Source organism: Gopherus evgoodei, chromosome 2 (genome assembly GCF_007399415.2).
Source record: "Gopherus evgoodei ecotype Sinaloan lineage chromosome 2, rGopEvg1_v1.p, whole genome shotgun sequence".
Lineage (NCBI taxonomy): Eukaryota > Metazoa > Chordata > Testudines > Testudinidae > Gopherus > Gopherus evgoodei.
The window spans coordinates 44490045-44506594 of record NC_044323.1 but is presented as its reverse complement, the minus strand read 5'-3'; the positions used below and the strand labels follow the sequence as shown (position 1 = coordinate 44506594).

Below are 16550 nucleotides of genomic sequence, written 5' to 3'. Positions count from 1 at the left end.
GAAACACTGAGATGATCTTTGTGGTTGAGTTCTGTGATGAGGTGGGAATTTTTTGTAATTTTTTATGAAACCTGCCTGTGCCTCAGTTTCCCCCTTTTGCATCAATTGTTACCTAGTTGTGGGGGGGGAACTGTCTGTCTGATCTCAGGGCAGGCTAAGACACAGATATGAGTGTCACCTAGCTGTCTGAGCCTTAATTCCCATATGAGTGGAGCATCTGAGAAGACAAAAAGAATAGGAGTACTTGTGGCACCTTACAGACTAACACATTTATTGTAGCATAAGCTTTAATGGGCTACAGCCCACTTCATCAGATGCATGTAGTGGAAAATACAGAAGCCCACGAAAGCTTATGCCACAATAAATTTGTTAGTCTCTAATGTGCCACTAGTACTCCTGTGCTTTTTGCGGATACAGACTTAAAAGGCTACTACTCTGAAATCAGAGAAGACAACGGCAAATCCAATCATTAGGACATTGACACCTAGCAACAAACACCCAGAGGGAGAGAGACTTTGTCACCTCTCAGCAGGAGGGCTGAGCCGCATCTTCCCAGCTTGGGCGCTAAGGACTGGGGGAAGGAGGGTATGAGGTGGAAGTATGTAGGAAGCAGTCAGGGCACACACCTTGGAGTGTGACAAAGGAGATCAGATGAACAGGGAAACAGAGCTTGAAAAATGCTTGGCTGGGCTCTGGTTACCCAGAAGGGACTATGCTGTAACCTTCTTTTCTCTGTGCTAACCAAGGACTTCCTATGCTGTGTTCCAATCAACTAATAAACCCTACTGTTTGAAAATGCTAGCTGCAGATGCTTTCGGAGGTGCATTGCTCCCTAAGATTGTCTGAGTCTCGCTTAGGGGTCTGTCTCAGTGGGACTTACTGAACAGAACTCACGGTGTGAAACAGGAGTGTGGAAGGCCCAAAAGTTCAGTCGGAGGTGGTGAAGCCGAGTGGCTTATGCCGGAGGAAGAGTGAGATACCTAGGAGGGTCTGGCACACTGAAGGGGTTCTCCTTGAAACTCTTCCAAAGCTGGGGTGTAGCACTGAACTTGTGGCTTTGTGACAAGTACTCCATTTTACTTAGTAAGTACATAGTTCTTTAAGCAAAATTCTCCATACGTTCTAGTGTCTGAATGAGTAAAACAAATCCACCACAAACTGATAACTGGAACACAAGTCATATGTACTTTAAAATGGTAATTTGCAACTTTCACTTCACAGTATATTGAATACTACTAAATCAGGCCCCAATCTGAAATTAAATCCAAGTTTATGCACTCCTACTAGCGTTCAGCCCTGCTACAGTATTGGACTTGACTTTGGCTCCTGAAGTTGTTTAAAATAAGCATAATATGTAAAAACAGTCCAAACGAAGCGCTCTTGTTAAAAAAAAAAACAAAAGGAAAAATCAATGAACAGAATAATGCATGAAGTGTAATTAGAAGAACAACCTCTTTTCCTAGTCCATTAAATATAGCCGTTTCATTAAACCCCTGATAAATGTAAACAACTAAACATAAGCATAAACGAACAGAAATACAGGTTTTGGGATGTATTTTACTCTTGATGAGGAGGAGAAATGGAATATGTTCTTTATTGTGCACTTGATAATCTGTGGAAAATTAAGGTACCATGTATTTTAATTATATTTACATAATAATGGAAAATAGACTTAGAGCCAGCTATTTGAGAAGTGCATGAAACTGCTGTTTACAGGCTCACTCTGTTAACATTACATTAAATTTAGTTGTCCTAAATATTAATCAGTGCCTTTCCTTCCAAAATACAACAGTTTGTAAGAGAAAGAAATTCAATCATATTTCAACTCCTGGTATACAGTAATGAATCTTACTGATGTATTTCTTTTTTATAGCACGAGGTATGTTTTAAAATACCTGATCTCAGAACACTGCAGAACTAAAGAATCTATGAGAATGGCGTATTGTATTGTATATCTGCTTTCAGAACACCACAATATTGCATGAAACCATCCACTGTTGAAGAAGTGAAAAATGTGAACTAAAATTCTCTCCCACCAACAGACGTTAGTCCAATAAAAGATATTACCTCACCACCTTGTCTCTGCAGAAAAGACAACTTTGGCTGGCTGATCTGTATTTCATAGCTGTTATAATGACTCAGTATGTGGGAGTTAATTGTATTGGTTATCTTAAATAGCAACCTGATTAATTTTGTACTTCAAAGTTATTAACCACCTTAGTGTACACAAATCACTGGAGAATGAATGAATTTAATCCTTCTGTTCAGAAACAAAGGGAACAAGAATAATCCCTTGTTTTATAACTTTTAAATAGATAACTTCTTAAATTCTTAATTATGAAAACGGTATATTAGAGAGGCACTTTAATTACAGATGGGTAGAAGTTTCCTTTACAAACCCCTATTTTAAGGGGATTTTAATTAGGATTTAAGAATTAACTCTGGTTAACTGCATGCCACAAAAGTCTCAGTCCAAAAGCTTCTTTTTATTCTTTTAAAGTTTGTACAAGATCTGTCTGACCTAAAGAGACCAGGTCAAAAATTATCCCGTTATTTGAAAGGCTGAACTTGTTATTTGCAGCTACAATTTAAAACATTTTTCTTCTAAACGAAAATTTGGAAGGCCATTAATTTATATGGTGGTTGGTAGATTTTGGTATTTTATCAAACAAGCTCCCCACCCTCCCAAAAAAAGAAAATAAACAAAAAATCAGCTTGAGAATGACCATAATGTTTCAAAAATTCTACAGATATATATACATGCTCGTACTGACCCTGTCAAATGTAGCAATTTATATTTTTAAAATTATTTTAATTTCAACAAAATACAACACTGTATGTCAATACTTTAAAAAAATCTGAGTATGTGTTTAACATGATCTATGTTTACAAGTGTCACCTGTTGTAAAACAGGAGAGGAGAGAAAAAGAGGAGATGGAATTACATTCCACAATTCTAAAGACTAGTACACACATTTAATAAAGCAGAGCTTTTAAAATTACCCAATACTTGCTAGTGTATAAAACAGAAATTGATAGACAATACCTTACAATTAAATACATACAACCTTTCTGTCAAGTGTAGACAGCAGCAACATGGGCCAGGCTCAATATCTAGGGGTTCCTCTTAACAATACAAAACTGGACCAGTTTGAGTCCCCACCCAGTAATCTGGGAAAACTTAACACCACCCTTGGGCACCTCTAAGAGGCAAACTTTCCCACTCACAAGCACTGAGTCTGTGTATAATAAAAGAGAACTCTTATGAAAAGGGAAAGAGAACTCAGCATTAATTTGGGAAAATACCACAACCACATTTAAAAAGCACGTAACCATAAGCAAACCAGACCCCACAGTGCATTGGGTAGTGTCCTTTGCCTCAGTTTCCCATCTTGCAGGAACACATTTGTATTGTGTTCTGATTTTCCCTGTAACACTTCGCTCCCCTCTCCCTCTACTGCACCCCACTCACAGTTAGTGAATACCCAGAGTTCTGAGGTGCAGTCACATGGGTTCACCTCCCACCACTTGGGAGGGGGCTGGAGTTTGAGCAATGCCTCTGCTGCCACTGCTCCTGCAATGTCACTTTCTGAGGTTCGATCACTTAAACCAGCACTTAGTGATTTCAGTAGGGAGCCTCACAGCCAGTGCAATCTCTGTGGTGTCTTCTACTGTCCTCACACAAAGTCTAAGGCTTAGCCCCTAAATCTGCTCTACAGCGATCTCAGCTCTAGGAATCACCAACCAGAAAACACGGACTCTCAATTAAGTCTAATTAACTCTGCCATAAAACGCTAGAGAGGAACAGATCAAATGGTGTCTAGGACTATTTAGGCAGAGTCCACGACCAAGTAGGGAAACCTATTCCCACCTTCTCTTCACTGGGAGCTGGCATCTCCTGTCCCCTGCTTAGCAAGTGAGATTCAGTTTAGGGCGTCCCACTCAATCAGGGCATTCTAAGCACAGTTCTGCTGTCCTTTACCATACAATAAGGATAACAGCATTTCATTACCCCTGCATTCAAATACTAGAGTGATTTGTAACCCAAAATTAGCCAAAAATCTATCATTTTGGCAAAGCAGCTCCATCTTCTGCGCACCAAGGCAAAGCAGGTGTGTCTATGCAAACGCAATCTGCTCCTGAAGTCTCTTCTCCCAGCTCATCACTAGATGTCAGGGAAGAGCTCATTCAGACCCTGCTCACATACAGCACAGAAGCAGTTGCAGTGGGTATCGCTGCACAGGTGTTTTGACAAGGAAGAAAGAACATAATGTGACTTTCACATCCTACGTTGCGTTTGCAGCTCTGACATTTAGAAAAAGCATGTTTTGCTTGAAGACTGAGAAACTGATGTAGAAATCATTGAGGGACAAACAAACAAGGAGCTCTACACACTGCCATTCTTAGAGCCGATTTTCAGAGCTGAACAGTACCTCAGTACAGCAGGTGTCAATTATTAATTGCCCAGGCACCACAGTGAATAGACCACCACACAGATTTGGTTAGAAAGAAGGCCAGACCTTTTACTAGCTATGATGTAACAGAACGAGGAGAGGAACTTCCAGGCAGCTCTTTCCTTCCAAACTAAACTGGAAGGATTAATCTAGTGCAGCTCACAAATGGCTGTAAAGCCAGAGCAATCTTTCAGAGAAGGCTACCACTCAACCCCTCCTGCTAAATCCAGCCAGGCATCAGGACCAAGCAAGCCCCAGAGTTCCCTTTTTTGTGCTAGGGCTGAGGTGAAAAGTGCTTCTTTCTGAGGCCTCCCCTGCTTGCCATACAAACAACAGTGGTCCAATCAGAAGCCAACCAGGCCAGCATTTGGGACGGTATTGGCCATCTCAGTTGATCTGCACTGGGCACCTGCTAAACAATTGCAAAGCTCCTGAGGGCTCTAAAGGAGAAAAAAACTCACATAGCTTAGTACTGATCTGTGAAGTGAATGACATTTTCCCAGCCTCTTAAAAGGGAACTGGCCAAAACCCAGAGCAAAATGGGAAATCTAGCAGTAGAAACAGGAAAATAACAAAACAACCCGAGAGTGAGGGCCAGTGGGGAAAGAAAACAGGCAGAAATGGTAGCAGATCCTCGGAGGAGTGCTATGAACTGGACTTCCCAATTGTGGAGGTGCCATTAAGCCAAAGAGCTGCCCATGCAGCTCATGAATGGACCAAAGAGGCTGCAGTGATGGGAGTTGAGTAATGCACTTCTCTCTGCTCTGTCAGTTATCGTTATTTGTTAAGTACTTTATTGTCAAATAAAGCATCAGGCCATGGCTACACTTACAGTTTTGCAGCGCTGGTAGTTACAGCTGTGTTCGTACAGCTGTGTAGGGCCAGTGCTGCAGTGTGGCCACACTGACAGCTACCAGCGCTGCAGTGTGGCCACATTTACAGCACTTGCAGCGCTGTTGGGAGTGGTGCATTGTGGGCAGCTATCCCACAGAGCACCTCGTCCCATTTTGGCGCTGTGGCTTGTGGGAAGGGGAAGGAAGTGTGCGGGTCTTTCCGCTTCCTGTTCCAACTCCCCGTGGTGCTTTGCTGCACATTCCGAGCAGTTTGGCGGCATTGTGAGTCTGCAGCGCGATTTCTGAGATTTCTGTTACAAATGGAGCCTGAGCTGCTGAGGACCTTGCTGATGAATGTTGCCAGCACATCACGCATGGCAGTGGAGCTATTCCTTCAGCTGCAAAGTGACAGTGAGGAGTCAGACGATGATATTGAAACGCCTGACGCTCAAGACACTCAACTGCTTGTGGCAGTAACAGACGTGCTCAGAACCGTGGAATGGCGCCTTTGGGCTCGGGAAACCAGCACTGAGTGGTGGGATCACATTGTCCTGCAAGCCTGGGATGACGAGCAGTGGCTGCAGAACTTTCGGATGAGAAAAGCCACTTTCATGGCACTGTGTGCTGAGCTCGCCCCTACCCTGCGGCGCAGGGACACGAGATTGAGAGCTGCCCTGCCAGTGGAGAAGCGGGTGGCTATTGCAATCTGGAAGCTGGCAACTCCAGACAGCTACCGATCGGTGGCGAACCAGTTTGGAGTGGGAAAGTCCACCGTTGGAATGGTGCTGATGCAAGTTTGCACAGCCATTAATCGCACCCTGCTAAGAAGAACTGTGACTCTGGGGAACGTGCAGGACATTGTGGATGGCTTTGAAGAAATGGGTTTCCCTAACTGTGGAGGGGCAATAGATGGGACGCATATTCCTATTCTGTCACCACCCCACCTGGCATCAGAGTACGTTAATCGCAAGGGGTATTTCTCTGTGGTTCTGCAAGTGCTTGTGGATCACCGTGGGCGTTTCACTGACATTTACTCAGGATGGCCTGGAAAGGTGCACGATGCACGCATCTTTCGGAACAGTTCCCTGTTCAGGAGGCTGAGGGCCGGGACTTTTTTCCCAGACCACAAGATCACAGTAGGGGACGTCGAAATGCCCACTGTGATCCTTGGAGACCCCGCTTACTCCTTAATGCCATGGCTCATGAAACCGTATACAGGGAAGCTTGACAGGAGCAAGGACCGGTTCAACTACAGGCTGAGCCGGTGCAGAATGACTGTGGAGTGTGCTTTTGGCCGTTTGAAAGCCCGCTGGAGGTGTCATTATGGGAAGCTACATTTAGGGGAAAGCAGCATCTCCGCTGTTATATCCGCTTGCTGTACCCTCCATAATATTTGTGAAGGGAAGGGTGAAAGATTCAGTGAGGAATGGACCTCCGAGGTTTGACGCCTAGAGGATGAATTTGCACAGCCAGAGAGCAGGGCTACTAGGGAGGCCCAGGAAAGGGCTTCAAGGATTAGGGATGCCTTAAGGGAGCAATTTGATGCTGAGAGCCAACAGTAATGTTTGGTGCCTTTGCTGTGCTTTGTTCTACCTTGGGGTACAATATTTACCAATTCCTGCAATAATAAAACGTATTGTAAAAGCCATAAAATCCTTTATTCAAAGTACAGTACATAAAAGGCCATGGGGGTTAGGGTGGTGGACTGTACATTCAGAGGTTTGAATATGTCCTGTTTGGATTACTGTTCAATGTCTGCTGCACTTCAGGATTACTATGCTGCAGGGTAATGGGGGTGGAATGCACAGGGTAAGAATTGTAGTTATCAGGGCTGGTAGGTGATCGTACAGGTGTTGGGGGCAGCTGGAGGTAATAAGAAACTGGCTGCTGGAGAAAGGTGTTTTGTGCAAATACTGGGGAACAAGAAAGAGAGCTTTGGGAGGGGTGTGGGTTACCACGGTACAGATCTGCCTGCATGGCTACGAGAGACTCGAAAGACTCAGTTTGGCGAGCCAGGAGGCTTATCATCTGCTTTGAGGTTTTTTTGGTAGCCAATTCCTTTCTCCTGCTTTCTGTTTGCCTCCACTCATACATTTTCTCTCTCCATTCCTGCGTCTTCCTACTTTCACTGTTGTAGTGAATCATAACTGCTTTAATCAATTCTTCTTTTGATTTTCGGGGATTTTTTCTCAAGTTCTGCAACCGATGTGAGGCCGGTGATCCGGCTGCATTAGTCAAGGTCACTAAAAAAAACAGATAGAAACATGTAATACACAGAGCCTACATTGTTTATTATCACACAGTGAAGGAGTTTTTAGACTTTTTGTAGCATCCTTCCCACATACCTAACATAACACAGAGAGGCCAGGGAAGCGAAGGCATGGCGAGCAATGGGGTGAGTGTTTCTGCCCCGACTGCACCTGGGAGGGGGAACTGACCGATGGGTCATTGGGGTTTATCTGCACTGGGTACAGGAGGTAGCAGGTGTCCTGCACAGGGGACAGTAGTGAACAGGAAGGTGGCGAGCTGCTGGCGGGGGAGGGCGGTCCGCGTAACTGCCGGCCTGCTGGTGAGGGGGAGGGGGAAAAACGCACAGCTGTGCTGGCTGCCTGCTGGGAAGGGGGGAGGGAGACCGGAGCGCACCGCGGGGCTGTTTACGTGCTGGGAATGGGGGGGGGGGAGACTAGAGGGCTCCGCGGGACTGGCTGCCTGCTGGGGGGGGGAAGACTGGAGGGCTCCGCGGGGCTGGCTGCCTGCTGGGAGGGGGGGAAGACCGGAGCGCACCGCGGGGCTGTTTACGTGCTGGGAACGGGGGGGGGGGGGAGACCGGAGGGCTCCACGGGGCTGGCTGCCTGCTGGGAGGGGGGGGGGGGGAGGGAGAGAGACCGGAGCGCACCGCGGGGCTGTTTACGTGCTGGGAACGGGGGGGGGAGACCGGAGGGCTCCGCGGAGCTGGGGGGGGACCGCAAACCTGGCGCCTTGCACTCAAGTATCCCTAAATTCTCAACAGGGTTTCCTACTGCCAGATATATCACTGCTGCGTGTTACCTGGGAAGAGAGGGAGGGTCTTCTACAGCAATGTGGATTCCGCCCTGGCCCCTATGCAGCTTGCTTGTGTGCAGCCATGGTCCCCCCACCCCTCGCTGCACAGTGGATCGGACGAGTTAGCCTGACCGGGACAAGGACCACGGTGGCTCTCCCGATAAACTTGAGAAAGCACATTGCGCACGCTCTGGCTGCAACTTTTCAAGAGATTACCAAGGCAGATTACAGAGACGTGATAGAGCAAATCAATGGGCTATTCCACGTTTAGGCATGCATGCAGGCAGCCATAACCCAAACCCTCCTCTCCCAAAACATAAAAATCTGCTTACCCCGAGCACGATCCTCAGTTTCTTCCTCACCATCAACTTCCAGCTGCTGCGACTGGCTAGCCTCCTGCTGGCTTGAGAAGAGCTCCTGGCTGCATGCCTCCTGGGACTCCGGGGTGTCTCCTTCCACGCCAGTAGCCTCACTGTTGGCTTCCTCTACACCCTCCCCCACTTCTCCCTGCTCTGAACTCTCCATCATGCTCCTCGGATTGGCAGTGGGGTCACACCCAAGTATGGCATCCAGCTCCTTGTAAAAACGGCAGGTTGTGGGGGCAGCTCCTGAGTGGCGATTTCCCTCACGGGCTTTGCAGTAAGCACTCCTCAGCTCTTTTATTTTGACCCTGCACTGCAACGCGTCCCGTTCATGGCCCCTTCTCGGCAAGGACTGCGATATCTGCCCATAGGTATCATAATTTCTCCTTCTGGAGCACAGCTGTGCTTGCACAGCTTCCTCACCCCAAACACTGATGAGGTCCTGCAGCTCGGAATTGTTCCATGCTGGGCTCGTTTAGGGCATGGAGGCATGGTCGCTGATTGATTGAATGATTGATTGCACTCCACACCTGGCTGAGCAAACAGGAAGGGGATTTTAAAAATTCCCGGGGCATTTAAAGGAGGGGTCAGCTGAGCCCAGCGCAGTGGAGTGTGCATGATTACCAGAGAGGCTTCTAAGGTATGCTGGGATACGTCCTTATACCCGGGAGGTCAATAAAAGCGCTGGTGGATGTCCACACTTGCTGACCAGCGCTGGATCACCAGCGCTGGAATCCCTACACCCGAGGCTCGACCGGGTGTACAGCCAGCGCTGCAACCAGGGAGTTGCAGCGCTGGCCATGCTTTGCAAGTGTGGCCACATCCTAAGTTGCAGCGCTGTAGCCCCCTCACCAGCGCTGCAACTCTGTAGTGTAGCCATGGCCTCAGTCAGTGGGAAACACATACAAACTTTATCACCACTATTTCTGCCATCCTTATGTTCCTTCTCAGTCTTTGTATTCCTGCTACATTTTCATCCCTGCAGTAAATCTCAATTCTCACCCAACCTTCGTGGGCTTCACTCCCATACCAAGGCTTATTCCATCACATAAAATAATCATCAATAAAAGAATGAATGTTAACATTAAAATAGCACAATAATACTAATGGGAGCATCTCTGAGTCACTAGTTTAGACTGTTTGCAGATTCAGCATAGCAATACAGCATCTTTTTTTTTTTTTTTTTTTTACTGGATTCACCTTTGAAAGCTTTTCTACAGAAGAGCTAGAAACATCTTTTTTAAATGAAAGCTTGGATTCTGCAGAATCTGAATAAGTCATGCAAGTCTCAAAAATATATCCCAGTAGATTGGATCTGGCTTGAGGCCAGATGCTTTACACCTGTGCTCCAATAGAGAAAAGTAAACACTACAAATAGAATAGCTCTTTGGGATTTCAATAGCCACATTTTATTACTCACATTCGTAAGGTAGCGTATTATGTATATACATATTGATCTAGAAATAAAGAACTCACCAGAAATATTCTTTCAAGTTGGTCTTGAATGTCTTTCATTCCAGGAAAAGCAGCAACTCCTTGAATCATTTCTACAAAGATACAACCTACTCCCCTATTAAAAAAAAAAGTATACAATATTAGATTTTCTTCAGATTAAATCATTAATACATTAAACACTTGTCTCTATCACCAGTATTACAACATCATGGCATTATGACAACTGAATGGATGAACGTGTGGAAAACCAATCTATACCTTAAAATATGTCTCTTTTTCAAACATTTTTTCAAGAAACAATTTCTGCTTAGGTGTCACACTGATAATACATAAAAAGGATCCATCCACCTAGGGTCAAAACCTTGGGCATCTTAAGTTAGGCCCCACAGCAGCTTTGAAAAAGATGTGGATTGGTTGCAGGAGGAAGAGGGGCAGCAGCAGAGAAAATATCTCAGACGGAGACAAGCTTCTGCAGTTCCCCAGGGTCTGGCTTTGTCAGTTGGCTCAGGCATTTGTGCATCCCCAGGGAAAGCTACAGATCCTCATCTGCTTCACTTCCCTGTGCTCCACGGGGGATTTGCATCTTCTCCAAGATTTGATGTTCAAGAGCTAAAAACCTTCTTAAGTATCAGTGGGATGTTTGGTTTCAAAAAACATTTTAATTGTGTTTATTTCAATTACATTTTTTTCTAAATGTACTTATTCTAGTCCTTGCACACACATTACATATATGCAATATAGATATACACACTCCTTTGTGCACATTCACATGAGAGATCATTTTAACAAAATCTGTCACTCCAACAGCTTTATGTGGAGTTATATATATTTTACATATGCGTTAAGCTTTCTCAAAGGCAACTAGAGGATTTAAGCATGTTACTACCATTCCTTTCAAATCCAAGTTGTGTTCTACAGTCATCTTTGGAAGTCCCAACCGTAACTTTTAATTTAACTTTGTTCTCAGAAGTCGAGTGTTTGGAATATAATCATTAAACACTGTTTTTTTCTTATTCATGATGATTATTATTGATTTACGGAATAGCATTTAATTTTAGGTGTCTGTGTGTACTGTGCGAAGTGTGTCTGGAAGAAAGTCTCCTAATGAAAACAGATTGCATGTTTTCAGGTAAGCCAGGGAATCTCTCACTGAATATTTGCAGATACCACTCGGTAAAGATCACCAGCAGAGATCACATTCTTTACTAAGTTCGGAATGGATAGGCCACTACTGAATAATGCAATAATTTTATTTTAAAGGCAACAGGATATGATCAGATTTATTCAAAAAGAAAGCTTTTATAATACACCATTATTTTCTGATTCTACTTCTCAAAGATTGAATGCCTTATGCAAAGATTTTCCTTTACCTCTAGAGAACGAAAGATAACAACAGACACAGTTCACATCCATCCCTAGTTGTATTCAGTCAGTTTGAAAAGAAGGAGATTAAAAAATTATGTTTCATATGCCCTTGTTGGTTACTGAAGGTACTGGATTGATTAAACTGCCACTCATCATTTACTCTGGTTAATGCATCATTAGGCACAGATAGGCACAATATATCTTCGTCAAATACTCATAAACAGTATTTAGATCTCAGGCAAGGAGAAATGCAGAATTCTGGACAGGAGTTGTTTACTCAAGATAAGAAAAAAACCCTGAATTTGATCTGGAGGACAGAGGAGTAGAGTTCTATTTTTGCAACCAGACAACAGACATTAGATTAAATTAGTTTAAAATTTTAAGAGCATATACTGGTATCTACAGACAAGCACCTAATGTGTATTCATATTTGAAATACAATAGAAGATGAAGATTTTAGCAAAGAATTTTATATATTGCCTCTCAAAATCTTACCTGCATATTTAATGGAAATTAACTCAGGTATGAACTGAAAATTGGATGAAGATCTGTAAATTAATTATAAATATAGTGCAGTGTCATAAGTGCTACAAGGACTATTTTATATATTGTTTGACACCATATTTTTTATCATCTGGAAAATTTAACTCATGTGCTTTTTATCCCTTAACAAATGATGCTAAATCAGGAGGTGTTGTTAAACATCACTAATGCGAAAAATAAAGAGACTTAAAGGCTCAGTCTTGAGGCTGCTAAACATTCTGGCTACAACCTAATAAAGCACTTAAGTTCATGTTTAATTTTAAGCACAAGCGTAGTTCCATTCACCCAGCATATTGTAGGATTGAGAACAGAAATATGGGTGGGAAATAACAAAATAAGATTCCTCCTGGGAAAAGGTAAGAAAACATGTCGTAGAAAAAATTAACTAAAATACAGATATACAATAGAAGGAAAATATGTGGAAAGCCATAATGCTAAATAAGGATCTTGGGGTAACGGAGCTCATGCAAGTCAATAGGAGTTTTCCTATTGGCTTCAACAGACAACAGCGAATAGGAAACTGAGTATCAGTACACAACATGATTGCCAAAAACTTTTTTTAAATCAAAAGTCAAAACCAAAATGTGTTTGTGCACAGACACCAAATCTCTACACTAAGGAAATGTGTGTACATTTTCAGGCATCCCAAAACAGGAATGTATCAACAAAGTGGGGGGATTTCTTAGCAGAGCAACAAAAAAGACTATATTACTGGAAAAACTGACTTGTAAGGAAAAGACGAAAGAACTGAATATATTATTATTGGGTAAAACAATGAATGAAGCGGAGGAGGGGAGCGGGGAATAGGATCACTCTGTACAAGTATCTGAAAAGTATGAAAAAGAGGACAAGGAATTGCTTTGGATTTCTCTGGTCCCCAAAACTGAATATATACCAAAGAGGGTACAAGTAATGACATGCAATTAAGAAACAGAAAATTTAGGATAAGTGCTAAGGAAAACTGCCTAACGCTGAGGTCAATTATACTGTGCAATAGCCTCCCAAAGGAATGGAAGGTCCACTGCTCAAGTCACATAAAACTAGTCTGGATGAAACACTTAAGTATATTTTGCAGAGAACGATCTTATCTTGCGTTAAGCGGCAGGTGAACAAGACGAGCTAACAGATATCTCCCATCTCTAGCTTCCATGATACGAGATTAATCGGAACAAATTTCATATTTCAAGAAGTAATTTTGCTTTTATTGTCTCTCCCCGTTACTCTAAACCCACCCCATTATTTATTTATATCTTATTTGTACACAAACTTACATACCCTATATTGTGCATGTGAGTGACATTTGCAGGCAAAGTGTCTGAGAAAGTGTGTGTGTCACACTGAAGAACTTTGGTAATAGTTCAATAATTTGATATAGCATTTCCTACACCCTTTGGAGGAGGTCTGAATTCTAATTTGCAAACTGAATTGCTGGGCTTTTAGATACTTGATTCAGGAATCTTTGAAATGGAACAAAATGGGATAACCTTGCAAAGCAAACATGACTGAAACTTAAATGACAGCCATTGAATGTTGGAATGTGTGACTTACCCTCTAACAACAATAAGAATGACTAAGCCTACTGATGTACTGATGATACCATATGTGGCCATCCATCTAATATTGTCCAACCTAATTTCCTAGGGCTATATCTGTCACCATCCTACATGGAGTAATATAAAGGAAGAGTTCATGCTATAGCTCAATGGGTTACTCTGAAACTTGAATTTAGACAACAAATGACTATCTAATGAGAAGCTGAAGTGACTAAAAAATTCCATCTTTATGCAGAGCATTTGTAGGCCAATAGCCGCAGCTTGTAAAAAATAACTTGCCTGGTTGCCATTGTACAATTTTTTAAGAAATTAATTTTTGTTTTAATTCTGCAGACTTCTCTCTATATAACATTTGACATAATGTACAAATTCAAATTACAATCAATCTGGATATGAATTTATAAAGCCTTTGCAATCTCTCTTTTACTTGACACTTTACCTAAAAACTTATGAAGATTATTCATGTCCATTAAAGTTGTTGGGGTTTGTTTTCTTTTTACATCTGAAGAGTGCCATATAAGTGACTGCAGAGCCATTTTTGATTAACAAATTGTTTTCATACTGATTTTTATTGTTTTATTTAAAGCAGATTTTAAAATTTGTGTGGACAATTGGGGAACTTCATTATAACAAAGGCTGACTATTCTTTGCTGAATAAACAGCATTCCTGTTGCATTCATTTGCTAACAAGAGACTATATTCATCATCATGTCACTTCAGAATCAACATTCAGATTTTGAAGACCCAGGAGATCTACATCTGGCCATGAAGCTTGACTTCAGAATGCAAGATTTGGCTCTCTGGGAGGAGAGATTATTTTGAAAGCACTAAATGATTACTTTAATACTTCTGACAAAATTACTTAACATTTATAAAAATCACAAGAGGAATAATTTATGCTACTCAGATTTTGTGTCAGTTTTCCAAAAGTGACAGTGCTTTTTTATTATAATTATAATATCTGCTTAGTATTTTCTCCATCACCACCAAGAGGCAATATTAGAGTACTGAATGCTTCACTAATACCAAAGGTAAAGACTACAGAAACTCGAAACAGTGGGTTGCACTTCAAAAAAAAGTACATGTTCAGGATTAATAGTGAAGTAAGGACAATTTAATAGATTTTGTTTCAGCTACTTTACTAAACTGGAAATTGTATACAACAATTTTTACCCCCAGGAAAGGCCTTGTCTCAAGACAATGTGTGGATGTATAATACATCTCTGAATAAGGTATCATAAAGGACAAACTGTATGTTTAACCTTGACTTACAAGCCTGCATCTGCAAGGAAGTGTTCCTTGTAACTACCCCTGATTCATGGAATCTGGTTCTCTGACAGAAACTTCCAGGATGAAATCTCGATCTCATTGAAATCAATGGTAAAACCACCATTGACTTTAATGAGTCCAGGATTTCATCCCTGTTGTCTACAGAGATGATCTCCAAGGAGCTGAAAAGGCTCACCTTCCACTGAGGGGTCTAATACCACGCAGGATTGTGTCACATGATTGAATCCTAAAAAAAAAAACCTAAGTATCACTGGTTTCAGCAGATGGATGTTTATTAAAGATGAGTGAATAATTTGCAGTAAATAATTTAACAGCTGCCAAACTATGGTATTTAACTTTTAGCCAGGTAGGAGCAGTCCAGAGTTGCACTGACCCAGAGGGAGCTCAGCAAGGGACTGTTCTACACACAAAGTTGAAGTTTTTCCTGAAGTGTGATGGTGCAGGCCAGGACACATTTGTCTTGGAGATTAAATGCTTGGCTTCACAGATGGCGTCTGTGACGCTGGGAATCTAGGTACCAGCTCTTGACAAAGCTTTAGGCCTCAGCCAAGCACTGACAAATTCATTGCTGGAAACCAGTCTGTTTCACCTGTGTGTTAGCATGGCTTAGATGGGTATTTGACTTCTAACGATGTGTTTGGACTTCATGAAATGCTTGTAAGTTGCTACATGAATTAAGCTCACTTATAATATCTGTATCACATTCTACCAAGTAATATTAAAGTTTTTGCTTTGTAACCGTAAGAAAATGTTTGCTCTAAAACTGTGAACCCATCTGCTTCCTGCCCATCAAGAAAGCCTATTAAAACTAAATGAGCCATTGTGGGACATCACAATAAAAAGACTTTGTTAATTACTCCTTACTACCAAGAAGAGGCTACACGCAAAAGGGCTCGTCCAAAAGGGCTTGAAGTCTGGAAGAAGGAAATAAAAATATCTGACAAGGAAATTTTTCATGTCTTTTGTTGTCCGGACTCTCACAGGGCCAGAGCTATGAAACAGAAACAGAGATCCCCAGGGTCAACCTGGGTTAGCCCTAAAAGCTATTCAGAGCTGATAGATTACTACAGTTCTCTCATCTTTTGGAACCATAGACTGTAGCTCATTTGTGTATATATGCTTGTCTGCTTTAACCTTGTAATAACTCTCATTTCTTTTCTTAGTTAATAAATCCTTAAATGGTTTACTATAGGACTGGCTTCAAGCATTGTCTTTGGTGTGAGATCTAAGGCACAAAATGACCTGGGGCAAGTGACCGGTCCTTTGGGACTAGAAGTAACTTGAATACCATTAACTTGGGTTTGAATAGAGACTGGGAGTGGCTGGGTCATTACACATATTGAATCTATTTCGCCATGTTAAGTATCCTCACACCTTCTTGTCAATTGTCTAAAATGGGCCATCTTGATTATCACTACAAAAGTTTTTCCCCTCCTGCTGCTAATAGCTCATCTTAATTAATTAGTCTCTGTCAGTTGGCATGGCTACTTCCACTTTTTCATGTTCTCTGTGTATATATATATATATCTTCTCACTGTATGTTCCATTCTATACATCTGATGAAGTGGGCTGTAGCCCACAAAACCTTATGCTCAAATAAATGTGTTAGTTTCTAAGGTGCCACAAGTATGCCTGTTCTTTTTTTGACTATTTT

The 16550-nt window shown here is 42.3% G+C and overlaps 1 protein-coding gene across 7 annotated transcripts in view; it reads right to left on the bottom strand.

Moving 5' to 3' along the window:
* Window positions 1-16550, bottom strand: part of CDK14 (cyclin dependent kinase 14) — a 549017-nt gene that overhangs the window by 178488 nt on the left and 353979 nt on the right. For all 7 annotated transcript variants that reach the window (XM_030550522.1, XM_030550528.1, XM_030550523.1 and 4 more), the window contains one exon: window positions 10167-10260. In XM_030550522.1, the coding sequence (XP_030406382.1) occupies window positions 10167-10260 (94 nt within the window). The remainder of the gene's footprint in view (window positions 1-10166; window positions 10261-16550) is intronic.